This window comes from Colossoma macropomum, unplaced genomic scaffold (assembly GCF_904425465.1).
Source record: "Colossoma macropomum unplaced genomic scaffold, Colossoma_macropomum, whole genome shotgun sequence".
In the NCBI taxonomy this organism is placed as follows: Eukaryota; Metazoa; Chordata; class Actinopteri; order Characiformes; family Serrasalmidae; genus Colossoma; species Colossoma macropomum.
The window spans coordinates 28,510,441-28,538,189 of NW_023494802.1; the positions used below are offsets into that span (position 1 = coordinate 28,510,441).

General features: G+C 38.9%; 2 protein-coding genes across 7 annotated transcripts in view; both read left to right on the top strand.

The window, feature by feature from the left end:
• Window positions 1-5,128, top strand: part of si:dkey-151g10.3 (serine/threonine-protein kinase WNK3) — a 62,050-nt gene extending 56,922 nt beyond the window's left edge. For all 4 annotated transcript variants that reach the window (XM_036592085.1, XM_036592088.1, XM_036592089.1 and 1 more), the window contains 3 exons: window positions 409-501; window positions 684-865; window positions 2,035-5,128. In XM_036592085.1, the coding sequence (XP_036447978.1) occupies window positions 409-501; window positions 684-865; window positions 2,035-2,634 (875 nt within the window). In that variant the 3' untranslated portion in view covers window positions 2,635-5,128. The remainder of the gene's footprint in view (window positions 1-408; window positions 502-683; window positions 866-2,034) is intronic.
• A 4,558-nt stretch (window positions 5,129-9,686) lies between these two features.
• Window positions 9,687-27,749, top strand: part of erbb3b (erb-b2 receptor tyrosine kinase 3b) — a 32,859-nt gene continuing 14,796 nt past the window's right edge. The window contains exons 1-12 of one of the 3 annotated variants that reach the window (XM_036591383.1): window positions 9,687-10,181; window positions 18,848-18,999; window positions 20,194-20,374; window positions 21,953-22,078; window positions 22,183-22,245; window positions 22,470-22,588; window positions 23,251-23,392; window positions 24,661-24,774; window positions 25,055-25,172; window positions 26,841-26,914; window positions 27,074-27,164; window positions 27,428-27,436. In XM_036591383.1, the coding sequence (XP_036447276.1) occupies window positions 10,112-10,181; window positions 18,848-18,999; window positions 20,194-20,374; window positions 21,953-22,078; window positions 22,183-22,245; window positions 22,470-22,588; window positions 23,251-23,392; window positions 24,661-24,774; window positions 25,055-25,172; window positions 26,841-26,914; window positions 27,074-27,164; window positions 27,428-27,436 (1,259 nt within the window). In that variant the 5' untranslated portion in view covers window positions 9,687-10,111. Of the gene's footprint in view, window positions 10,182-12,265; window positions 12,340-18,847; window positions 19,000-20,193; window positions 20,375-21,952; window positions 22,079-22,182; window positions 22,246-22,469; window positions 22,589-23,250; window positions 23,393-24,660; window positions 24,775-25,054; window positions 25,173-26,840; window positions 26,915-27,073; window positions 27,165-27,427; window positions 27,437-27,749 lie in introns of those variants that run through there. The other 2 variants (XM_036591384.1, XM_036591385.1) reach the window with 2 other exon arrangements.

The following is a 27,749-nucleotide window of genomic DNA, read 5'->3' on the forward strand; positions in this document are numbered from 1 at the left end:
AAAGTGTCAGACACTAAAAAAAAGCTAAAGCTTAAAGCAAAGTAAGTCTGCGTTTTCGTTTATGTTTTTAGACTATACTAGGACATCAGCACATACTTAGACATATTTACAGCCAAGATAGTAAAATAGACATAAAATGTTGTGTCTCCCAAGATGGTTTGATTTTTGTTGAAAGGACAAAATGGCTCTTCTTAACATTTGGGTTGCCGACCCCTGGCCTAATCCTAGACTTAAAAGGTTAGAATATCCATGAGCAGTGTGATCGCTCTTTAACTGGCATAAATACATGCAAACTCATATAGGAAAGGGGTTTATCTGTCTGGAAAAACAGCACAAAACTGTGCTGTCATGCTAATATGTCTTGTCTGTCTCTGTCTCTTCTATGCACACATATTTGCTCATTCTCAGGGAGTCTCCAGCAGTCCAGCAGTTATTCTGGTGGAGAGCAAGCCAGACTGCATTCCTCCTGCAACCCAGAAAAAACATTGACCAGCAGGAGAGGTATGGAACCAGCAACAAACTTTAGCAACAAACAGATCTTAAGCATAATTCTTACCATGCTGTGTATACTTATTAGTACATGAAAATAACGTTGACATTGATTAACATTGTTAACATTGATTTTTTTTACCCTGAAATAACCCGTTATTAAAGAAAAAGATGTTTCCTTCACATTATTTCAGACCACAGTCCTCCAGCCCAAGGTTCAGCCAATAAGAAGAGCACATTCACAGACGAACTGCACAAACTCGTAGATGATTGGACAAAAGAGGCTGTTGGGCCTGCCCAAACTAAACCTTCACTCAATCAGATCAAGCAGATTCAGCAAGTGCAAGAGTTAGGAGGCTGGAATCAGACTACTGAGGTAATTTATGTACCAAGCAAATATTTGATCTGCAAATATATGTAGTAGATATAAACACAGATTATCAAGTGTAAATATGAAACCATTTGGTGCATTGATGTCCATTTCTGGTCTAGAAGAATTGAGTTTAGAACAGTTTGTGTATTTCCCTGCTCAAACACACCTATTAAGCATGGTAACTTCCGAAAAGGAAAATCACTGAATTGTGCTGGATTAAGGCCTTCAGGACCACAGTTGGACACCCTTGATTTGGTGTTATAGCGCTTTTCCACCAGACAGTGCAGTACGGCATGGTATGATTACAAATCTGTGATCACACATTTGCGTTGCCAGACTGTGTGATCACAGATTTGTAATCATACCATGCCGCATTGCACTAAGTCCAGGGTGTCCAACTTTGGTCTTAAAGGGCCTTAATCCAGCACAGTTTGGTGATACAGTACCTGACTACCCATGCTGAATTTGGTTACTCTTCTTGCCGTGGTACCAGATGTACTGAACTAGAATATACGGGAGGAGCTAGATATAGTGCAGACCATTGATTAGTCAAATATTATTATTATTATTATTATTATTATTATTATCTGTATTTATAGAGTGCTTTTCATACCGGTGACAGCTCAAAGTGCTTTAGAGACAGGTGATAATATTTTACAGTAATTGACAAGACAATGACAGATCAAGTTAAAAAGAAATGCTAAAAAGACACAGAATTTTAATTGAACGCTTAGTTAAAGAGATTCAAGCGTTTTCAAATATTTCTTAAACATTTGAACTGAGCTTGACTGTCTAATAGAAGGTGGATTTGAGTTCAACAGTTTACAAGCATAATAACTGAAAGATGCTTCTCCACATTTTCTATATTTTACGGAAGGTATTTGCAGAAGACCAGTATCTGCAGATGTAAGATCACATGTTGAAAATGAAACACTAGTTAGTCAGAATTGCTGCCTGTGACTCTTCAAATTAAAATCAGAACAAAAATCAGAACTTGCTCCTCCATTGTTGCTACAGGAAACAGACACAAGTACTCAGTTACTCTGGATTCGGATTAGTGCTGATGGAAAAATGTGACAAGTGAATTTACAGTCACTGCTTGCAGTACTTTTGTCCTCCTTTTGCATCTTGCATTTTTAACATGGATATTTTTTGTGTTTGCCTATCTTCAGGCTTCACCTCCAGGCTGGTTCCCCACAACCCCCCTAAACAACAAGAACGCCACAGCGTCATCCGGTCTTTCTACCATGACCTGCCCCTCCTACAGCAGTACAGCAGGCCAAGCTCAGCCACCCCTGACACAGGCCCCAATCGCCTCTCTGGCACAGCAGAGCCTTCACCTGCAGACCCAGGCCTTTCAACCACTGCAATATGGCCAGCCGCCGCTGCACCTGCAGCAAATGCAGCTCCTGCCGGGCTCCCTGCCTCTGAGCCAGCCACAGCTTCTGCCCCAGACCCAGCTGCAGCCCCTGGCCGCAATGGCCAGCCTACCTGCCTCCAGTGTGCCTGCACCTTTGCCCCCTCACACCGCCCCCTCCTCCACACACATCAGCACTGCAGGGCCCCAGCTGGCCCCACCCACCAGCATCACCGCTGCCAATAGCTCTACCTCCACGGTTGCTGGCCAAGATGCCATCACCGTGGCAACCTTTTGCTCCTGCTCCTCCACAAATTCATCATGCTCCTCCTGTTGCTCCACGTCTGCCCTGTCAGCCAGTGCCAAACTCCACCCAACACCCCCCGCCTCCGCCCTTCCTTTAGGACAGCAGTGAGCGACAGACAGGTGACAGTGAGGACAAAGAGGAGAGGAGCATAAACAAAGAAGGCAAAGAAAGGAAAGAATAGGTTTCCACTTTGAGAATGTGAAAGCATAACATGAATCCTAATGTACAGTTTGTACAGAAATAAAACTAGGAACCAGGAAGGGGGTTCTGAGTGTCAGTGTGCATGAGTGTGGGGTGTGTAAATTATGTAGTGCGTGTGTATTTGTGTGTGTGCGTGAGTGAGTGTTCACTTTTTTTCCCCATATCCTCTGTGTGTTTCTGCACTGTTGAGATTTATATCCAACGCTGTTGGACCTCAACTCTCCCTATATAGAGATATGAAAGAAGACCTTTTTGACAAAAAAGATCATTTTGTTTCATCTATCAACAGTTCTGTTAAAAGGACTATTTGAATTTTAAAAAAAGTGCAATTAGTAACTGATATTTGAATTCATCTTTCTGTGTTGTTGTGATGCGTTTCTGTATAGCTTAAAGGACATATTTTTCAAAATACGCACGGAGGCAACAACCAGATGTTAAACAGCGAGCCGGCATTTTAAGAGAATATAGCACAAAACGTCTCAATGAGCATCGAAGGGCGGAAGTGAAGCAGTTATAGCGATCGCATGTCCCGCAACAGAGCATGGTAACAGTTACCTGGCAACCATCATCTTAGCTATGAGGCCAACCTAAACACTGTTGTACAGTGTAGTGCACGGATTAGGCATGTTCTTCATGTTCTTCTATTTTACATTGATTAATAGTGGTAAACTTTTTAGATTAGGTAAGGGATTTTTTAGAGTAACACCGATAGGGATCAGCTGTCTAAACTGATTTAAGTCCAGTGTTTTACAGTGGATCCTGGAGAGGATCTCCTAGGTGTCTGGTTGAATGACTAGATTAATGTAGCTAATGCGACTGCAGTATTTTCTCTTTCTCATTAGCTCACTCTTCTTCTCTGAGGTTTACAAAATTAACCCACATCCCATAATAAGGACGTGCAGGACTAGAGCTTTTGTGACGCTTTGACTGAAGCATACTCTGCTTGGTCTTGTATATGTGTTTTGCACAGCTACGTACGTGCCTCTGAGCACATCAAACTGTGAAGAGGTAATCCTACTGCGCTTTTTTTGTGAAGACATGAGCAACATTATCAGAATCTATATACAGATACATATATATATTCCTCATCAGATGAAACATTTAATGTGATCTTATTCTGTAACAGATAAAACTGCCAAGCGAGTTTAAGAGTGGAAGACTTTGCACCTGGGCTGTCCTGACAGTGTGTTGCCTTTTAGAGTAGCCATTTTAAAGTAGCTATGTTAAAAGTCTGTTTTATCCCCTGAGGTTCCAGTATGTGGCGCTGAGGCGGCAGTGTCCCAGTCAGCACCTGATAACTGTTTACACACATGTTTACTCTATACTTCTCCATGCAAAAACAAACAAACAAAAAAAAAACAGGAAATGTTTTATTTGTACATGCAAAGCCGTTGTTTGACAGCAGTTGGCTTTAAGTGTCCAGGTGGACATTTTTCCTAGAAGTGTATTTACCATAGAAAAGCGACCAGCATCTTGTTTATGTGCCCATTAATGTTATTTTGAAAAAATGACCATTGACAGAGAATCATAAAGCTTGAGCACATTGTAACATACAGCAAGTTTTGGGTGTATTTTTCAGAATTACAGCAGCCAGATGGGAATTTGTCATGACAAAAGGAAAAAGTCAGCAAAAGGAAACAAAAAAACAAATCTGATTTGTGTTGTTACTAACTCATGCTATGCTTGAGCTTGTGGATGTTTTTTAAAAAAAAGTGAAAAGGACAGTGGCATGTGTGTATGGAGATTTAACTCAGATTCCAGAAAACCTGTGTTGATTTTTCATTTTCTATGACACAGCCCACTTCCCAGTAACCAGTGGCACATAACTAACGGTGGTGAGTTTACGTGCTGTCGAGTCAAACACATCTGCCACACGTCATTGCTCTTTCCGACGAGTCACGGGAACTCGCCCTATCCTGAAGTGTTACCAAAATGTAATCTAAAAGAAAGCATTATTTTTGTATTTTGAACTGGGGTTGTAAAAAATGTAAAACTATGTAATGATCGGTGTTGAAAAAGCTGCAGTTACCTGATGATGGGACACATTGGTCCTCAGCTCTGTTTGTGGAGATCCCCTGCTTCAGCCGTAGCTCAGCCCTGAGATTGCTTGTCTCTAAAGTTTAGGGTTTTTTTTTAAGAATTTTTTTTTTCATTTGAATTTAATTGATGTGAAAAACTGTAAGTCAACTGTTTTCACAGTCTAGTGTCTATTTGCTGAAATTGTTAGACATTTTTACCAGGGGACCCAGTATTACTAAACTGAGCACCAATGATTGGAGGTTATTTGATCAAAAAAAAATCTAGAAGACTAAACTTTTATTGCTGGTGATTTAGCTACTGTAAAATTGTAACTAATTCAATTGTTGATTTTATTTATGTTTTGTAACTAATCAAAATAAAAGATGGTGTTAAACATCAAAACATGATTCTGTTTTTGCATAAATTAGTCGTAATGCCATTTTGAACCAGTAGAGGTCTCACAGTTCACAGAGTTTGAACACTTGAGTCATTAGACGTGCTAATCTGAATAATTGATTTTCATTCTGAAAGAGTGTTAGTGTTCTGATCTCTCACAAGGAGGACAGGCCTGTATATACAGGGTGTCTGTGGGTCCTTAAAAAGTCTTAGAAAGTTGTAAATAATATAGAGGGACATGCATTAAACTTTACTTGCTGTTGAGCTGCATTTAAGACACATTGATATGAACATGAGTAGTAGTATACTGCATACAGTATAAAGACTATATTTTCTGCCACAGTTTAGTTGCTGTATAATAAATCTTAGGCAGAAATGGATAAAGTACAGTACATCTGTACTTTGGTGAAAGTAGAAATACTCTATATTATTTGAGTACAAGTATTCTGTCTATATTTCTACTTGAGTTAAAGTACAAAACTACTTACTTGTAACTGTACTTATGCATCTATAGTAAAAGTAATTCTGATTTCTTTTAGCTAGTTTTGTCTTAATGAGCAAGACAAGGGGGGGGTGGTGTGCAAGGAAGTAAAGACATGACTTATTTAAACTGAAAGATCCTCTCTGTTTAAGCTTTAGTTGTTAAAAAAATAAATAGATAATACATCTGTGGCTATGATACACTTACCGAAGCAAGTGCTTTTGTACTTTTAGTCAAGTATAAGTATAGATAGAATACTTGTATTCTTAAGAAATCTCTTAAGTTATGCCAGGAGTATTTCTACTTTTACTGCAGTACAGAAGTATTTTATTTTCTCCACCTTTCGGCTTAGATACTCAAAACAATTCTCCCAACTCATTTCACACGGCAACTGGTTTTACTTAATTGTAGCCCAGATGCAGGAGGGGTGGTCTGTGAAAATGTGTCACTATGATGGACACAAGGCCCAAATAAGAAAGTGGGAATGAATCTGAGAGACAGAAGGAAAGTGATTATCCCATGCTTCATACAAAAGGCCTATTGAGCAGATATCTGCCTGTTTCTCTCTCCATCTTTAAGGTGTAGACCCTGCTCGAAGCATGCCGTCAGAGCATTCGTATGCCCGATTTTAGTGGAAATGGAAAATAATATGATTATGTCTAATCATGAGTGCCTTGATGCACGAGAGTGTCTCTCTCCAGATCTCAGCAGCGGACTGTGTTGTGCTCCCCGCTGTACAGTGGCCAGTTTGTTGCGGCCAGGCAGTGTTCTAGCCCGAGTTCAGAAGTCAGCTCGGCCGCTGACAATGTGGCCATTGTGATGGACTGGTCTATATGCATCAATGGGGGGATTTAGCAGTTGACATGGCTGGAACACAATGATGCTCTTTACTGTGAACAAGAAAGCCATGCAGACCCCTCTTCAAGCGGGGATTCACTGTACTCTCTATAGGAGAAGCTGCAGAGAAGCCCTCGCTTCTCTGGGATGCTTCTGTGTACGCTAGTGTTTAAAGAAAATGTTTCAAAACACCACAACTGGTGCCAACTGTAACCAACAGGTCTTAGTGTTTCTGTGTAATTCAGGGAGGATGTGCGTAATCATGTTGATTGCTTGCTTTCAGTGTGTTACCAGTGACAGGTGTTTTTCTTTGATTGTATTAATTCACCTAATGAATTAGCATTCCCTCAACTGCTTTAAAATCAATAGCCATGTTCTTTCAAGTCCCTAATGACCCCTGTTCTTCATGGTCACTGGTCATTTGTAATTATTAACTTAACTCGGGTTAAGGTAGCAACACTAGGACTTTCACACACCATGGGGGGTGTATTCCATACGTTTAAGCTTCTACACAGTTTCTTGACCAATGTTTTCTGGAAGGAAACATCAGTCACTTTATCTACTGATAGTCCAGTTATCCTTTTATATCTGTGTCCATGTTAGGTTTTGTATATTAAGGCCTACAGTGGAATAAAAACTGTACTTGCCGTTTTATAGTGCTTTAATGTGGTTTCCCAACATATTTTGCAGTATTGTCACTTGCTTTGTTGTGAAAGTGAGGGGAGGGGTGTTTTGTTCAAGTTCATAAATACTTGAATGCAAGAATCAATAACAAATTACTTGGAATTTAATCGTAAATCTGTACATTTGGCAAAATAGAAAGTCATACTCATGCCAGTAGGGTTCAGAAGCCTTAAGGGAACTTCAGTAATACTATACTGTACAGAAACCATAAATAAATCTGTATATATAATATACAAAATAAATATAAAGATCAGTTATGGCTTTAAGAAGTACATGATGATTCTTAATTTTGGCCCACTTTATTTTTTAACATTACATGTGTATTGTTAGTAAGTGCCTCCCTTTTGCCCCTGCTTTTATACATACAGTGCCCCCCAAAAGTATTTGAACACTTTAACCATTTGGACTATTTAACCATTGGCAACCTTTAATGAAGTACTTTAGGTTACATCATCAAACATTTACCAAAATGAGAAAAACAAGCTGATGGTGGAGTCTCTGTGGAGAAAGCCTGGAGAAGAATTCCAACCAGACTGCACTAAGAGTACTGTGCAGCAGAGAGGTGGAAATGTCTAAGTCTGGGGCTGTTTTTTTTACAATGGTGTCAGTGAACTTGTGTCCATTGATAGGATCATGAGCTCAGTCGTGTACAAAGACATTTTGGATGCAACCCTGCAAAAGTCTGCAAAAAAACTCCTCAAACAATAACAATCCAAAACAAACGATGCATTTTGAAAGAATGCTTTCCCAAAAGGAAATGACAGTCTCGGAATGGTCTGTTCAAAATAAAAGCCACCTGGATTGACATATTGTTTCCTAACACAATGAACTTAATACATTTCTAAAGGGAATTAGATTGTTCAAAATGTCTGCATAATTAAATCGTTATGATGTAAACAAAGTCATTCAGAGAGATTTGATGTGAAATGCTTCAAGTCAGAATTGTTCACAGTGGTGGGTACCAGATGTCTGAAGCATTTAATGCCTCTAGAAGTTCCCTCACAGTAAGTTATTACATGAAATGGTGACGAACACACCATCTGATAACTGAGACACTGTTTTATGATAGTTTTGAGATAAAATTTTAAATATTTTTAAAAACACATTCATGGATGAGGGTTGAACACAAGGCTTTGTGAGGCAAAATAAGAAAACAATTACCACAATTTCACTTTTATCAACATTACATATAAAAACTAGATTCAATGGTCATTTTTGATCACAAACAAAATGGCTATATTTGTGTTGTAGACATTGCGACCCCTGGTTCCTATTACCACCACTGTAAAGAATTTAATATTAATAAGTTTACCTAGAATGAAGCATTTCACATCAAACCACTCTGAATGAACTTCTTTACATCTCAATGCTTGAATTATGCCGACATTTTTGAAATAGCTGGAATTCCCACTTAAGTATCGCACAAATGTCCAGGTAATCGTTGGAGCCACTGTACATACATTCACTCTCTACTATTAATAATACAGGTATCAAAATACAACATTTTACTTCAACCGTCTAAAATATAACCTGACTACCATGTCAGGAATGTAATACCAAATGTCAGTGTAGCTCAATCTTTGCCCAGATAGCAGACAGTTCTGGGACAATCCTGGCTTTCATATGTGAGTGTTGGGTGACTACTGGGCAGATGTTAGGCATGCGGTCCAGAACAGGGCCAGATGCTGTGCAGCTGCGTGTGAATTTGCCTCATGTCTATATTTGTGGGCCAATTCTGGTATGAATGGTGTAGACCAACACTGTAGTTGTTTTTTGTTAGTTCTACTCACTTTTTAGTGCATGGGCCAAATCTGGGCCGAGGACCCAGCCGTATACTGGGTGCCATAAGGATGTGGCCCCCAAGTGGGCCAGTCAAATTACAAATTTTGTTAACTGTGTGGTAAAAAACATGCATCCTTTTCAGGAAATTGTTTCTAACATGTGAAGCACACTTTTAAAAAATATGGTTCTTTAAGGGTTCCTTGGTAAAGGGGATGGCTCTATCTGGAATCATGATTTTTGTATAGAACTATTTCATACTGGTGAAATGGGTCTTCAGATTGATGGAGAATATGTTGTACATGATTCTATATAGCATCTATGTAAAAAGAGTCCTATATAGCACCAAAAAGGGTTCTTTTATTGCTACGATGGCAAGCTTATAGAATCATTGTCAGAAAGGTTCTATATAGAACCATATACAACACATTCTCCATCAGTCTGAAGAACCATTTCACAATGCAAAGAGCTATTTAAGCATTAAATAGTTCTATACCGAAATCACGATTCTAAATAGAACCATTTCCTTTACTAAAGAACCCTTGAAGATCTTTTTAAGAGTGTAGGCTATTTTGTAGGTTTTTTTTTTATGATTTATAAATGCCTACAGCACTTGAAGCTCCAACCCTGCACCCTAGTTGCGCAGTCACACTGTTGGCAACCACTCAGGAGCTCGAGGCACACCAGTGTTGCCAGTATGATCGGTGAAGAGCTCTTCTGAAGCGCTGTGATAAAACCAGCCAAGGCAGCGGCGCAGCGGTGGTGGCTGGTGAGGGAGGGATTAAAGCACCGCCGTCCTACAGCTTTTCTGTCCGCTCCCAAACTTCAAACTGTCACGCCTACTGAGCCTTCACAGACCTGCTGGAGTGAAAAAAAGATGACTTGTTCCACGGCTTCTTATCTGGAGCGGCACAGGCTGCCAGTTTCCTGAAACCGAAATCGAAAGGCGCCCACAGAGAAGTTTTGATTTGTAGTTCAGGTCGTACCTGCACTAGCAGGTGAGGAGAAGTCTGTCAGTCAGTCCGACAGAAACCGCCAGGACCTTCAGGGAGACCGAGTCCGCTCGCCGGCTGAGCTGAGTAAGGTCTGGGTTTCAGGACGCGCTGAGTGGGGCGAGTGGATAGAGAGAGAGGAGTCCCGGTTATGAGCGCGCGCACCCTGACGCTCCGACACTGACGAGGCTGCAAGATGCGGGCGCACGTGCTCCTCCTGCTTCTCCTCAGGTTCTCAGAGCCAGCCGCTGCTCAGACTCAGGAAGGTAGGAGTTATCTGAGGAAATAAAGTCGCTTATTATGAACACTGTTCATGACGGATACCTCCACTAGACTGAGTGTGAATTACTGCTTTAATCTGGCTCATAAACGGGGCAGAACACGAGTGTTTTTATAGTGAACTACCTGACAGAATATGGAAAAACGCCTTCACTTTCAGAAAGAATAAGACTGTGACTGTAAGGAGAACACCTGCTTTTTTCTTTCTTTCAAAATTTCTGTATAATTCTATTATGGTGATGTAAACAAAGTCATTCACAGCGGTTTGGTGTGAAGTGGTTCATTGTAGAGCATCAGACTCTGATTTCTTTACACTGGTGCTGATAGGAACCAGGGGTTGCGATTTTACACTGGAAATATAGCCATTTTATTTACTGTCCAAAACCACAAGTGACCCTCCGTATGCCCTCTGAGTTTTTATATGTAGTGTTGGTGATGGTAAAATCATGGCAAATCTGAAAAAATAAGCTTTCTTTGGGAACTATTTTACCTCACAACGCCCTGCTTGTACCCCTCCGCCATGTAAGGACTTACAAACGTAAAAAAAACTTGGCGTGAAACTGTCATTAATAAATGCCCCAGGCGTCAGGCAGTGCATTCGTAAACATTTCTTGTGATAACGTTATGTAAGACAGCTTTTATTAAACTTTTATTAAACTCTTTAAGGGGATCTTTATCGATTTTTGGCAATTTCTGTATGATTAAATATTTAACAAGTCATTCAGAGTGGTTTGGTGTGAAGAGCTTCATCCTAGAGAAACTTACTAAGAATTGTTCACAGTGGTGGTGATAGGAACCAGACGTCTGAGGAGTTTAATGCGCCTAAACGCTCCTTCACAGAAAGTTACTACTCAAAATGGTTCTAAATACATTGCCTGATGTCTGAGACACTGATTTCCTGGAATTTGTATGACAACAGTTTTGGTCTAAAACGTATTTTAATCTATTCATGGTGGAGGGATACATGAAGGATGTTCTAAGGCAAAATAGTCCCCAAAGAAAACTCTTTTTGTCACATTTACAACTATTTTACCATCATCACCGTTACATAAAAAAACTCAGAAGACACGTGTAGGTTCACTGGTGGTTTTGGATAGTAAATCAAATGGCTATATTGTGTTGTAGACATTGGGACCCCTGGTTCCTGTCAGCACCAGTGTAAGGAAAGTCTGTGTGAAAGTTTACCTACAAATGAATAATGTCATGTCAAATCACTCTGAATGACTTGTAACCACTGAATTATGGAGAAATTTGGAAAAATTGGTGGAATTCCCTTTTAAGATGTCTGATTCCCGTCATCTGGTGAACAATTCAGACTCTTTCACTATGATTACATCTTAACCATTGAATTATGCAGAACATTTGACAATTTTGGAGGATTTATCCTTTAAATGACCCCTTTAGATAGCAAGCTCCAAATCTCTGGTTCACATTTTGACAACATTTGAATAGAATTTGAATTTTTAGGTTATAAAGCAGGTAGAAAACTTTGTTTTGAAAACAAAGTACCTGACAGAATAATTGAAAGTGTGCCTTCAGTTTGGATTGCCTACAAATATCATTACAAATGCCTGATTCTGATTTAATCTTCTCGCTGATTTTTGTTCTCAACACAAGACTCTACATAAGTGAGAGATATAGGAGCTCTAAATCTTGAATTCTTCAGTATAGAATATATGGAGGTCTGTCCAACTAAGGCGTAAAAAGGTGTGAAGATATGTGAATATATATTAAAATTGACTTGTAAGTACCTTCTTTTTACCAATTGTAAAATTATATTATATTTATATTTTCTCCCCCTCTTGCAACCTACAGAAGAGAGTGAAACATGTTTTGAAAATGAAATCCCGTGTAGAATGGAAATGTACCTTTAGTTTCGTGTACATACAATGTAATTACAAAACCCTTGTTTGTATTGTAAACCTCTTTCCAAGAGTTACTATTTCCACACGAGGCACTACACCACAGTCATAGGTCAAAGCTATCAGAGATAACAAGATCTAAATCTTTATGGGCCCCTCATGAATATTTCAAGACGGATCATAAGCAGGTGCATTTAGTGGGAAACTTATCATGCTATGGCTTTCTCCCTGCCTCGGCCTTTGTCTTTCTTCCTTCCTCACCTGAGTAGGTGTGCTATAGCAGGTTAGTATTATTCTTAGCTCTGACTCATGGGCCTGAGAATCTGTGGAACTTCTCAAAGTTCATTTGTACCTGCCTTTGGTAAACTCGTGTGAAGAACAGGTATCTTATGACCTCATACAGATGAGAGATAAGAAAGTAGCAGATTGGTGACATGCTGTCCTGTGATCTGTGCTCTGCTTAGATGTAATCACTGGGTTTTTCGAAGGATAACAGCAGCTCAAGGTATTAACTTCCCCTGCTGTCTGTGTTGGACACGATGTGGTTGATAGGCACCATAAACACCCATTCAAGAATCTGTTTCAACAACCGTGCAGCCATTATCTCATTCTTTTCGAAGCTCATAACAATTTGTGTCAATATGGCAGAAAGCATGAGTAGACTAAGCTGTAGTGTTCATTAGTGGTACCACCCAGGAGTGAGTCATTTCGAGTGGATGTATTGACAGTCCTAGAATGATTAACCTAGCCTCTTCTTAATCCTCCCTCGCTCCTTGCGCGAACAAAAATGCTCTTTTTCCTCACGGAACTTTGCCTCTGAGAATCGCAGTGGGCATTACTGCGGTGTAATCAGCGTCCCTGATTGTACTAATATGTCACTTATTTTGCTGCTGGACACAGCGTGTCGCTAGGCTTGTAAACCGGTGCAGTGTAAGCTTGTATTGCCCCACCATAAAACAAAGCTTTAATCAGATGTGCCACTTAAAGCAATAGCACTAAGGCCTGCTAAGAGGTTGAAAATGATAGTTGTGGCTTCCTCATGTTTCTCCTTTTTGACAGCATAACAAACTTGAACATGTCAACAGAGTTGAGCAGAATACTTTGAAAAAGTACTGATAGCTAAATACTCAATACACTTTTCTAAATGTATTCAGTAACATGTTGCATTATTTTGGCTCTCATCGCTTACGTTAGTCCACTGCTGCTCCCATAATCCCTGTCTCATGAACTGAGCAAACAATTCACTGTATCCCATATGACGCATGTATCTTAGTAAGAAACACATGCGTGAGTTCAGTACAGCACTGATTCTGATCTTATCAGTAAGCTTATCACTCGTAACATGTCGACGACTGAGGAGACTGTTCAATTCTGTCATCTGTTGAATGACTGGCCCATCACAGGGATTTATCAGTCTACTCTGGCTTTAGCAGAGCTCAATAACACAGATTAATAACTGATCATCACATTGATTTATCAGTCTACTCAGGCTTTAGCAGAGCTCAGTAACACTGAGATTAATAACTGGTTCATTACATTGATTTATCAGTCTACTCAGGCTTTAGCAGAGCTCAGTAACACTGAGATTAATAACTGGTTCATTACATTGATTTATCAGTCTACTCAGGCTTTAGCAGAGCTCAGGAACACAGATTAATAACTGGTTCATCACATTTATTTAACAGTCTACTCAGGCTTTAGCAGAATTTAATAACACTGAGATTAATAACTGATTATCACGTTGATTTATCAGTCTACTCAGGCTTTAGCAGAGCTCAGTAACACTGAGATTAATAACTGGTTCATTACATTGATGTATCAGTCTACTCAGGCTTTAGCAGAGCTCAGGAACACTGAGATTAATAATGTGTCAAACACTTTCTAACTGACACGTCTATCACTTTTGGCAAGAACAGTTCCTACATGGTTGTTTGCTCCTAATACAGTTTTACGGAAAAGCTTTGATTGGATTTTTATATTGAGTAGAGGTTCTTTAAACTCATACATCTCTTTGGTTCTGCATCCCACACAGAGATTCTTAGCAGTACCCAAAATGGTTGTTCTATGGCATTGCTCCTAATACCCCTTTATAATGCCTTTAAAATGTTTCCAGGTACAGTGATTTTGCTTGCACTGTTGGGGGATGAATATGTTATCATGTTTGGAAAGGATGGGTATCAATTGCAGCTGTTGCTTTTCCGTGATCAGTTACAGAACCTTTCTGTCTCTTCTGGGCCATACTTTACAGAATTATTTGGAGTATATGTCTGTTGTCTATGTGCACTAGCGCACATATCCATCCTGAAACATGTCTTCTCTATTTCACGTTGTGTGTCACCTGTTACGCCCCTGTTAAATTCAAAAGGACAATTAATTACACTGTGTGCTCAGTGTCTGTATGTTTGCTGATAATCCCCACGAGGGTCTGTTTGCTCTTCCTCCCAGATTCTTCCAGCGCTCTTATTCTTTTTCTCTTCCTCCATGTGTTTCTTTGAGTCTGTCTGTCATTACTGCTCATCCTGCACTCTGATTCTTAGCTGTTAGTGACCTTTGACCTGAATGAGGAGTGTGGATTGCTGGATTTGACGCATTATTTCCTGTGCTGCTGCCACTCCTTCACTGAGCTAATATTGACTTTATGAATGCATGTGACGCTATATAGGTACTTTTAAAAACAACCAGTTGTGATTATACATACAGTCATGTTGCTAAAGTTTGGGCTGGTCAAATGACATGTTTCATTTTTTTTTCTACAAGAAAATAAGTTAGCCTAACACATCCTCTACAGAGAGTACACTTCTTCACGTTTTAATGGACAGTTACTGTTTATTTACTAAATTCAACACATTGAGAAAAAATAAAACAGTTAACTGTGGACTGGGCAAAAGTTATGGCAGATTTTATATTGTATGTTTTATTTTTTTCCAACATATTAAACTCAAATAATTAGAAATACTAAAATGCACTAAAATTTGCAGAAAAATGCTATATTTAACTTTGTTCTCTGTAGAAGATGTGCTAACTTTCACTTAGAAAATCAACAAACATGTAAGTTGCCTGGGGGTATTCAAACTTTTGCATAACTGTGTCATAACTGTGTTTATGTGCATGTCTTAAAAATAAAGTTTGTTTTCATGTATTTTCAGGGCAAAAATGTCCTGACATTGTAGAAAAAGCAGAGAGAAACTGGGCTAACCTACAATATAAGGACCAAAAAAAGGTCCTGACTTAGTCAAGTGCATTTTATTAAAGAATCAATGTTTTATTTTTGAAAACGGCAAAATTCAAAACCACTTATTTTTACTTAAGGTCAGTGTTAGGGTTAGGATTAGGCTTAGAAATTCTTATTACTTGTAAATTTTAAACAGAAATTAAAAATGCCAGCTGCCCTGTAAACTGTGTTACATTTTTCCAATGAATGGACCAACAGAAGTGCTCCATAATTGCTTTGAAAATGTCTTGTTCCAACTGCCTTTCAGAATTTTTTACTTCTGCTTTAAATTTACTATTTTGTCCCAGTAGTACCAATAGGTATAAGACATACAGGGACAAATTTGAGACCTCACATCCTGGCCAGATATGAAAACAAGTGTGTGTGTATTTTTAAGGTATTTCATTCACTGCTGACCATTCAAAGCAGTACTGATTTAAAGCAGGGCTACAGTTCTGACTAACCTGTCATGAGATAATATAAAGGCCTTAAATGCGTAATGTTCAAACTGCATTACTGCACTGAGCCTCATTCCAATAAAAGCTCCCCCACTGAGTGATTCATGAGCTGTAGAGAATTATGGGCAGTGTTGCCGTTGAGGCTGCATAAGTAGTGCACTGAAACGTAAGAGTGGCCACTGCTGCAAGCAGGACCGTGAAGAATGGGCCAGTGTTGGCGGTGGGCAGTGGAAGCAGGCAGAGAGTGGCCACTTTTAGATGGTGTCCCTATCTCTTCCTGTCGCCCGCCCCTGCTCCTTCTGTTGATAGACTGGTGCCCTCACACTCGCCCTATTGTCTGCTACTATGATCTCAGCCCTGCTAATGCAGACACACACTCACTCACACACACACACACACACACACACACACACACACACACACACATACTTGTTTTCATACAGTGTCAGGATGTGGGGTCATGCATATGTCCCAATATGTTAAATATAATATGCATAAGGGAAGGATGTGATAAACTATTATGACCCATTCTGATTTCTTTACAGTCTAATGGTTTTTGTTGGGCAATTTATATTAGCCTATTTTTTTTACCTCAAAGCTTTTTTTTAAATGACAATCAAAAAAGAGCTGTGTCGTAACAGGCAACTTGCTGTTTAGCACAATGAATCATGAATGATTATTCTATGACATTGTGGTAGAGGTGCAGCAGCAGCACTCAAATACAGTACAAGTGCGCTTACCTGCTGAACATTATGCACATCCTGACGCTGAGACACAGTAGAACTGCACACAATCAAAATCAAAGTAAAAAATTGGATGATTGCAAAAATCTGTTGATTCCGACCTTGGCTGATTCTGATGGTGCACCCCTAATTAGTACATATTATACATATGTCATCAATATATAGCAGTTAGCATTTTTTGTCTGGTTTTCCTACAAACCTACAAAGTTATCACATTTTCCTCCTGAAAATATATGGAAACAAGCTCACACGCACATACACACACACACACACACACACAGATACATATACATGCAAACACACACACACCATTGGCAATTCACATTAACAGACTGCTCATTTATAACTATGTGACAATCCTGAGCTTTGTTTATTAGGAATGCCTGCTTGAGTCTCTGAGCCAGCCAACAACTCCAGTCCCACAACATGTAACCAAGAATCAGAGGCATTAACAGAACCACTTTACTCTTTCAGTTGTCCACATAACCAGTCACTCACTACCCTTTCCTGTCCTTCTATGCAATGGACATGTCAGTTTTCATGTCCGTTATAAGCAATAGTCTGGCATTTTCTTGCCATTATGATGGTGCTTTTCGTACTTCAGGGTTACTATTGTGAGCACAAGTGAAAGTATTTCACTGACAGTATTTTGCAGCTTTTGTAGCAAAACCTTATGTCTATAAAATGATAGCTTTATAGGAGAAGGGGCAAACCTTCTCAACTTTAATGTACAATTGGATGCAAATGTTTGCCCTGGTCAAATTAAATGTTTTGTTGAGTTTCTAAGTGAAAACAACTGAACACATCCTCTACAGGGAACAAATATTATCATATAGCACTTTATTCATAGATTTTATTCGGAGTCATTTCCAATATTCCAAGCAGCATGAGAAATTCATTAACATGAAGAGCAGCTGGTATTATGGGTTAATGGTAAATCTAGTCACTGATTTTTAATACTTGATTTGTATTATTTTACTAGTATGGCTCAGCATGTTGTGCAAGGACTTGTAATGTGCTCTCACAGCTGTGAGTTTGAATGAACAGTTCACTTGTTTATCAATACAGTAAATATCATATCAATTTGCAGTTGCATGTTGCATTTGTGTGCTCTTGAGAGTGTAATTTGGAATGTCTCAGCCCCTTATTTTTCACTTCTTCAATAATAAGCACAGTGCTTCCCTTTATTAAAATGCAGTCAGTGTGATGCGCTCCATACATACACATGAGCATGCAGCACACCCATTCCAGGATCCATCTCACACGCCGACGCACTGCAGCACGAGCAACAGTGGCTGCAGACTTTGAATGATCTTGTGTTCTTGTGTTTGAATGATCTTGTGTTTTTGTGTTCTTGTGTGTACGCGAGACACAACAAAAGAGACAGAGGGAACGTGAACATGAGTTCCAGCTTGTGTCTGCCTATTTACGATCAGTGCAGTGGATGGTAAATAGGCGCTAATGCCGAATCCTCCCTCAGGCCGATGACCCTGCTGTGGTACTGCAGTTGATTGATGCTGTTTTTGGTGTTGTTTGGTTGTAACTCATGGCTGTTACAGCACATTGCAAGTCCTTGTGCTACAAATATTGGCCTGTAGCATTCCTGTGACCCTTTCACCTTTGATCTCTCCTTCACCATGCCACTGACCTTGTGTCTGTGTATGTGTGCAGAGAAGGCTTTGTGCAACTTCAAAGTGTCTGTATTCATCTCATCTGGGCCCTTTTTGATGCCATTCTCTAGTTTCATTGGAGGAATTTACAACTGGGCCTGTATTCACACAACTAGTGATAAGACAAAGAACTGGGCATTAGATTGGGCTATTTATAGTTCGTTGATTTCTGTTTCACTGGAGTTTTAATATTATTTAAAGGGCCCATATCATGGAAAAACAATGATTCCTTGCTTTTTTGGATGTAGTATGTAAACACTTACATTTCCAAAACATACCGTTCACTACCCAGTCCAGGTATGGAAACCTGGAAACCAAGCCGCAAAACCCTTTCAGTTTAGCCCCTCCCATTCACACTGAGTGTTTCAACTTGAACTGTGTTTGGTTTGAGGCATAATACAAGGCAGCCAATCAGAGGAGAGGTCATTTACATATATGGATCCTAAAGGCCCGTAACAAAAACAGCCTTTTTAATTCAAAAGCATGAAAAGAGGCTGGAAAATGGTCATGTAAAAATAAAAGACGACTGATTTTCATTCATAAAACCACACAAACGTCATAAGTGGACCTCAAAGAAAAAAAAAAATAAGATGGAAGAGAAATATAGGAATGGGCCCTTAAACTATTCTGTATAAGCTTTACTGTTTTAACTGCAATAATGATGGTTCAGTACAATGACATAAATACATTTTTCATTTTTCTCTGTCAGTTTGCTTAGGCACCTCAAATGGACTGAGTTCTACGAGGGATCCTGCCCAGCATTACAATAACCTGAACGAACGCTACAACAACTGTGAAATCGTCATAGGCAATCTGGAAATCACTCAGATGGAGCGAGACTTTGACTTCTCTTTCCTAGGAGTAAGAAACCTTTATTCCTTATATATAATGAATTCATAGTCAGTAGGTCCGAATGATATTTTGAAAATGTCTTGTTGCAATGTTTTAAGCTTTTGCGAAAATCATAAATGTACTCAGACAACTACTGGAGCTCATTATTACTCTAGCAATAGAAAAGCTGCTGCTTAGAAGGGGAATTTGAGGATGTAGTTTAGTAATCTGGTTAACTCGTATACTCTTGTTAGCTTATTCCATTAATGCTCAATATGGCTGGACAATAAGTACAAAATGCCGTATTCTGAATCAATTTTCTACGTTTTGCAATTGGTATATGGCATGCAGTATATTAAAACAGGGGTGAAAAATAAGACATGATTAAAGACTGACCAGCATGATTTTAACCAAAACTGTTGATTTATCAAAACAAAATTGATTTATTAAAACACACAAAGAAATGAAGACTGGTTGAGATGCTCGTAGCACACACAAAAAATCCTATAATTAGTTAGAGAATTCATTTAACGTAGGAATGTGCATGGGTAGTCGAATACTTGGTTAACTAAGGTGCCAGTATTCGAATAGTGAAATAACTGTTTATATTTATATGTTTTATCAGGGTTGTATAATGTTGTGGCTTTGCTTGTGCACACACACACACACACACACACACACACACACACATATATATATATATATATATATATATATACATTGTTAAGGACGTAATGACGTGAATGTTGTTAGGGACGAGATTGAGACGGTAGATGCAGGGCACTTTATTGCTACCTAGGCTTACTACTCTAGCTGATGTTAGCTAGGTTCAGAAACAGTGGAAATATATTTCTCTGACAAATGACATATTGGTAGACCTAATTTAAGGCAATGAGTCCAGTAGCGATTTCTCTCTGCTTTTTTAAAAAAAATAAAATATGTTTTCAAATGTGTTCCTCTGCTTGCTTATACATTTTTGTGCTGCTGATTTTTATTTTATTTGCCTTTTAACACCAGAGTTATCAGCTAATTTCATCTGAAGTAATGTTACTATTTTTTTCAAAAGGATATCTGTTAAAATAGGATATCGAATATGAAAATTAGTCAAAATGCAAATGCTTAATTTACATATTGCACCCTTCATATCATGCAAAGGCAGGTAGAGCTACTACATTCCATTGAGCTTCATGCACACATCCTTGATTGCTTTGCCCATGTCCACAGCGTATCCGGGAGGTGACAGGCTACGTCCTCATCGCCACAAACCAGTTCAGCCAGCTGCCACTGGGGCAGCTCCAGGTTATCCGTGGCAGCACCCTTTACGAAAACACCTGGGCCCTGTCCGTCTTCCTCAACTATGAGGGTCAATATGGCCTGGAGAGCCTGGGCTTCACTCATCTTACAGGTTAGGCCAATCGTATGGGCAGAAATGGAGCGAGAGAAGGAGAGACAGAAAGAAAAACGATTTATGTGAGAGAGCGTATAAATGAAGTAATATCCAATATCCCATCCAATCCTGTAACAAATGTAACCTGAATAAGCACATTGTTTGATGTAATGTTGTGAGCTGTGTATTACTTCCTGTGGGGTAATAGAGTCTTTGATTAGTTTGAGTATGATAGCCTACTTTTAGATGTTCATCATTAATCTTCAATTAAGAAGCTCATTTAAAGTAAAAATATAGGCTCCGTATCGGCTCAAGGTTTAAGCTTCAGTATTGGTATGGAAAAAAAAAGGGACATTGTGCCATTTCTAGTCTAAATGTTTCTATTTTAGTTGCTTACTGTTATAAAATTACTAGAGATAACTCAGGAGATGCTTGCAAAAGCACATCGTTGCTGAGATTGATAGTAGTGTTAACATTTGTTTCTCTTTCAAATGCAAAAACGTCTTAGCAGCTCATCAGCTGTGTCTTCCAACATGCATTAAAAAGTAAGGTAGGACAGGGCGACTGTGACATCACGCGTACGTTTTGCAGTGTGTGGGAGGATTCTGGAATCCAGTGTCTTAGCAGAGTGTGTGGACACACCTGTGACCACGTGGAGAGCGTGGTGTACACCGATCAGGTGAAAGGGAAACACAGAGAGCGGGCTGCCTGTGTACGTGTGCGTCTGTGTTTGTGAACACCATTCCCACAGCACACTTCTAATTTACTGGCACTGAGTGCGTGTTGAGGCTAGTCAAGACTACTGGCAGCATTGCGTGGAAAAGAGTCATCATCTTTTTGCGGTTCTGTGCTCTAGCTCATTCCAAGAACTCCACAGATGTCTGATTATTTCACTGGGAAATAAAATAGTCCTGCTCTATTTCATTTGTCAGATTGATTACTGTAGTTAGTCATTTTGTTACAGGACAAAATGTTTTATGTTACACTTTACGCTATATACAGTCACATGCAAAAGTTTGAATACCTCTGGTCAATTTTACATGTTTTGTTGGTTTTCTACGTAAAAATATGTTAACAAATCTTCTAAAGAGAGCACACTTAAATAAGAAATTTTTTCTGCAAATTTTAGTGCAGAAGTTCTTTTTATTTGCTTAGTTTAACATATAAAAATGTGCAGGAACTGTTGCGTATTCTGAATATGTTAAATCCAGCAAATGAATTGTGCATTAAAATGGGCTTTCTCTTTAGCGGATGTGTACTTATTGTCACTTATAAAATTGCCAGGGGGGCTCAAACATTTGCATGTGACTGTACTCCATTGTACAGTTTACAAATATATCGAATTTTTTCTCCCTTTTTTTGTCTCTCAATATCTCACGCATTCTCCTCACCCCTGGAAGTCGTATTTATCATCAGTAATACAACGATGTAATTAATATAATAATTTTGAAGTATATTTAATACTTTTTCTGTAACAAAGTTTTCACAAGAATGAAAAATTGAATGTGAATGTAATTCATTGCATATCTCACTAAGCATTAACTCTCTTTCTGACAGGATAGTACTAACAGCCCATTTTATGTTCACACACTTTAGAGATCCTGAGAGGAGGAGTACAGATTGTGAAAAACAAGCATTTGAGCTATGGACCCTGGATAAATTGGCAGGATATTGTGAGAGACAGCAATGCCCGCATTGAGATCAGTGACAATAGTGAAAAACGTGAGTATGTATGTTGATGACATCACTGTGTTGCAAACCATAACCTCTTGCTTATTTGTGTATTTGTTCACATTTCGGTTCTGCATTTGTGCATTTGTCTATAGGGCCGTGTCATCCTGACTGTAAAAGCTACTGCTGGGGACCAAATAAGGATCAGTGTCAGAACTGTGAGTACAGTAGCAGTTACAGCAGTGCATCAGGACATTTTAACAGTCAGAAAGTAAGGGCTCCATGTTATGAGTCTCTCTATAGTGCCTCAGCCTAATTTACCTACAGTAATACACAAGGAACATATGTCTTGTTATAAGCCCATTTGGAGTAAAGTAGCTGTATCCAGCCTGACAGTGACATATATTCTCGCTAACTGCCATCTCTGATCTGTGTGTATTAGTAACAAAGACAGTGTGTGCACCGCAGTGCCACGGCCGGTGTTTTGGGACCAGTCCTCTAGACTGTTGCGACACAGAGTGTGCAGGAGGTTGTACAGGACCTCTAGAAACTGACTGCTTTGTAAGTACCATCTTTGTTCTATCTGCTTAAAGATCTGGTCAACCTTACTACTTCATTTCATTAGATGGTGCCATATCAGTCATTGGCCACATTCGAGATGGATTTGTTTTAACTTGGTAAGGTAATAGACTGTAAGTGAATACCATCAAGATCTGTTATTTTAAGCTAGTGCGAATCTGCACTGTCCATAGTTTTACACATCTGACAAAAATAACTCTATAATTGGCTGAACCCAGAGCTCCCTCAGTGTACGCAGGCCTGTTGAAATTGACTTCATGGTGATATAATAGCAAAATTACATTACTGATACTAGACATGGCTGTTTTCTGTTGTTATTGTTATTGAGTGTGGCACTTGTTGTACAATGTAGATTTGTACATCCAGGGTATGACTTTATTATTGTGGGCTGTGTATGCTAATTAGAAGGAATTACACAGATATTTTTCCTGTACCAATCAAACATTCAAATCCTTTACAAATTACACTACAGAGCCTCCACAAGTGAAATGAATGCAGCTCGAATGGTGCTTTAGGCTGCACCAGCAACTGCTGTACAGTATGTTTAAGCTCTCGGCAATGATCTAAACAATAAAACTCAGACTTGTAAAGGCAGTTGAGCTGTTGAGAAGCATCTGAATACGCATGCTTGTCCTTTGACTCAGGCATGCCGACACGTGAATCATTTGGGAGCATGCGTACCTCACTGTCCCCAGCCACTCATCTACAACAAGCAGACGTTTCAGCTGGAGCCCAACCCAGATGCCATGTACCAATATGGATCAGTGTGCGTGGCTAAGTGCCCTGGTGAGTACCAAGGGTGAGCAATGTGGCAAAAATATTACATCATGATACTTGAAGACATTTTTACTCCACACAATACATTTCAGAAGATTGAAAATGGTAAAAATAAATTAATAAAATAAGGTAACAGAATAATTGGCTGACGTCCAATTTATACAGTTCATTGTTTACAGGCCGTGTAGAAATGGTCTAGTAAGTCTGTTGACATTGACAAAACTCGCAATACTCTTGTTATACTCAGAAAAGCATATGACGATATCATTTTTCCCAATACCTATAACATATCATCATATTGCCTATGCCTAGAGGATAGAATATGTTTTCCTGTTCTTTATCGTCTCAAAAATGATTTCTTCATTGTATTTCCTGGTCACCATGGAATGCACATACAATAAAGGGCAGTGCATTCTTAAGCCATTATACAGTGTGGTTTTCAGACCAGGGTGTTGACAAAAAGGGCCAGTGCAGTTTCGCTTGCTATGGAATGAGAAGCTTTTGTGTAATGGAGTGATTTAGTCAATGTCATACAGCATCTACTTCCAGAGACATAATGTATATAAAATTTAAAAATAGATTGAAGGAGTCTTCCTGTCTATTCCTAAAATTTTCCCTCCTTCTGGATGTTGTTTAAGACCTTGCACATCAAGCTTTGTGTCCATTTGTGCTTGTAAAACTCAGAACAACTCAAAGATTTGTATAATTGAAAAGATCTGCACTGAAAAGGGCTGTAACAATGTGCAAAATCTACGATACAGTATGTATTTTGATCTTTGCAACAGGATACATTTGAGACAAAGAATTAAAAAATGCTAACATACATTTTTTGAAGTTCAACTGCTAAAACAAGACCGCAGCGCCTGGGGAAACATGCATTTTTTACAACCTCTGTATCGAAAAAAATATTAATATGCATATCGTAATTGTAAGCAGTGTTCTTTAATCTGTTATAATTAAAAGGGAATTCCACCAGTTCTTCAAAGATAATATGTAAGGCTATTGTTAAGATGTAAACACAGTTTGAGTGGTTTGATGTGAATCTGAGTTGGTATTTTTTCCACAATTAAACATTTTAAATCAAACCAAATTTCAACTTATAATGTAAATAAATTATGCACACACTTTGAAAAATCGGTGGAATTTCTATTTAATGTATATCTTGATTCATACGTGTTCTATGCATTTCTTACAGAAGTACTCACTATGTCTGCTGTGCATTTTGAATGCAGAATCTTCTCAATGTCCCTCTCTCTCTCTTTCTCTCGCTCTCATAGCTCACTTTGTGGTGGATGGAAGTGCGTGTGTGAGTAGCTGCCCACCTGATAAAATGGAGGTCGAGAGGAATGACATTAAGCAGTGTGAGCCATGCAACGGTCTCTGTCCAAAAGGTGAAGAGAGCCCATCCACCCACAGCAGACTTTGCACACAGCCACAATGTTTGACATGCACTATGGCTCATGGGTTGGTATGAAGTGAAGTAGAGTGAGGTCATATTGCCTTTCATAGATATTCTTCAGCAGCCAAATGGAGTGCGCCGTACATGCTCATGACTCTTCATTTTTTATTTTTATACTTCTCTTTTGATCTGTTCACAGTAGAGCATGGCACAGAAAGTGTCTAATTCAGCATGTTTTCTCTTTCTCTCTCTCTCTGTCTGTGGCTCTGCAGTGTGTGATGGTACAGGTGCCCCTGACAGACAGACTGTGGACTCTAGTAATATTGACAGTTTCATTAATTGTACTAAGATCCAGGGCAGTCTACACTTTCTTGTCATGGGCATTAAGGGGTGAGTATTTATTGTCATTGAGCATTAAGTGTTCTCCTTCAAATATCCTAAGGCACCAAACTCTTTGTAGCTGATTGTTTGAAAAACAGGAAAAGCAGAATGTCATTTAGTTATTTGCTGCAGCAATAATTGGAAGGAATTCAATGGAACCCCATCGCAAAATGATTTAGAACACCACATAGAACTAAGACTTCCTCTAGCAGTTGATGCAGGAACTGTGGGGAGATTAAAATTTTGTCCATATTTTTGTATGAAATTGAAGAAGTGTCATCAAAAAATAACTTTAAATAAGGTGTATAAACATAAACCGGCTTAAAACTTCTGCTCAAAAAATGATAATATGCACAATATGGGCGGAATAACACATTATTTATGACAACAAAGGCATAAGTTTGTTGAATGGTCGTAATCCTCTGAAAAGATTCTACAGTTAAATATGTACTATGGCACCGGTCCCCTATTTCCCTTTCCCTTTCCTTTCCATCATTTCCTCCCTTCCTCCCTCGTTTACATTATGAGTAACTGTTCAATAATTGTTTAGTCATTGGCAAGTGCATATGAATATGCATGTAAATGTTTGTGTTTATGTATATGTGTCTGATAGTGAGTACGTTTGTACATTATGAACACTGGAACCCACTTGCGCAGTTTTCACGAACATTCTGACATTCACCAATTACTTCTTATGTAGGATTTGTTTTTAGGCAAGAACAGATCTACACACACTCAAGAGCACAAAGGTGTGAACAATTTTGTGGTTTAAGAACACGTCACGAGTCTTATGTAGACTTCTTCGTAAAATCTTTCTCAAGAACAAATTTAAGAAAACGCTTAGGAAGATATTGGTGAATGAGGCCCATTGAATGGACTGTCTTTGGCCAGATAAAGGTGTCAAAAAGGGTTCTTCGCAGTGATGCCATAAAATAATGGTCACCAACCTTCCTCCTGAAGATCTACTTTCCTGCAGAGTTTAGTTTCAACCTGTACCTAACAGGCTACCACCCCCTTACCTAACATTGATGCATCTGGTCCAGCCAGTCAGCGATTTCTGAAGAAGTTCTTTAGCTGGAGCAGGTGTGGCAGACTGTGGTTTGAACTAGACTCTGCAGGAAGATAGATCTCCAGGATCAGGGTTGGTGACAGCTGCGATAGAAAAGCCACTGTGGAATTCTCAAGAAACCTTTCAATTAATGGTTTTTTAAAAAACATTTTTTTGTGAATGAGAAGTGCAAGTGTGCAGAAGCTCCACATAATGTAAATGTTCTAAACCAAATAAAGCTTTTATCCCCAACCACACATCCAAGCTGTGGACAATTTAGGAACAGTGCTGGTGAAGGAACTACTACTACACTGGGAGTTTGCTATAAAAAGACTGAAAGTTAAAAGGGCAAAATAACCTAAAACTACCCAAAGCACCTTGGACAGTATTTCACAATGTTAACTAGAACTGTTAATTATTTATAAGACTTATTAATGAACACCTCACCGATTTTAGCCTTGAAAATCAATTCAAACTAGAAAGACTGGCTGTAGACGGTAGAGTTGGAGAAGAAAGAGGTCATCCTCAGTACAAACAGTACTCATGAATGATTTCAGCAGAGGTAGTCCTAAGGCATTCTATTAAAGAAATTGTTTATGGTCATTTTTATACTACTCTGTATTTTGCAGGGATTCCTATAATAAAATACCACCACTGGATGCCCAGAAGCTCAAAGTCTTCAGCGCTGTAAGAGAAATAACAGGTGATAGTACTATATCCTATTTTGTTATATATTAGCATAGTAATCTTATTTCTCTAGTATTTTGTATCTTTTGTATTCTGACCCTCCAGCATACATTTATAATGAAATAGGTCATACTAATGTTGTTTTCTTCTGATTTTGTTTTTGTGTGTCCTGCAGGCATTTTAAATATTCAGTCTTGGCCGGCAGAGCTCAATGATCTATCGTTTTTCTCTAACCTCACCACTATACGTGGAAGATCACTCCACCCGTAAGTGTTCATTTGTGTCTCTCTGTGTTTTGTCATGCTTTTGTGTCCAACCATTTTGATTTTTTTTTCAGAATTTCTGCTGTTTCTGTAGTGTTGCCCTGTAGCAGTCTACTAATGCTGTTAGCATTACATGCATATGTATGTTTGTTTGTCTTTGCATGCATCTCATCAGTGTGTTTTTTTGTTTTGTATTTGCGTTTTTATGTGTGTCTGTCCATCCCATCTCACCATATCCACTTCCCCTAACTGTCTACCCACAACAGCACTAAGAGGTACGTAAGCCAAGCTGCTCTAAACCGTGTGACTGCACACAGCATGGCCATAGAGCTTCATAAATTTTAGAATCTCGCTTTGATTCCCTCTTTCTCTGTCTCTTTCACCAACACATATACACACTAGGGCTGTCACAACTCATTCGATTATCAATCAAAGTAGTTTGCTGAATATTTTGATTATTACTTGAGTAAGAAGAATTTTTAAATAAGGGCCAAACAATATAATTGCACTTAAGTAATCAATAACAAACCATGCACACTCTTTCAAAGATTGTAAAATACTTCACTGGAAAAAGATAAACTAGGAAGT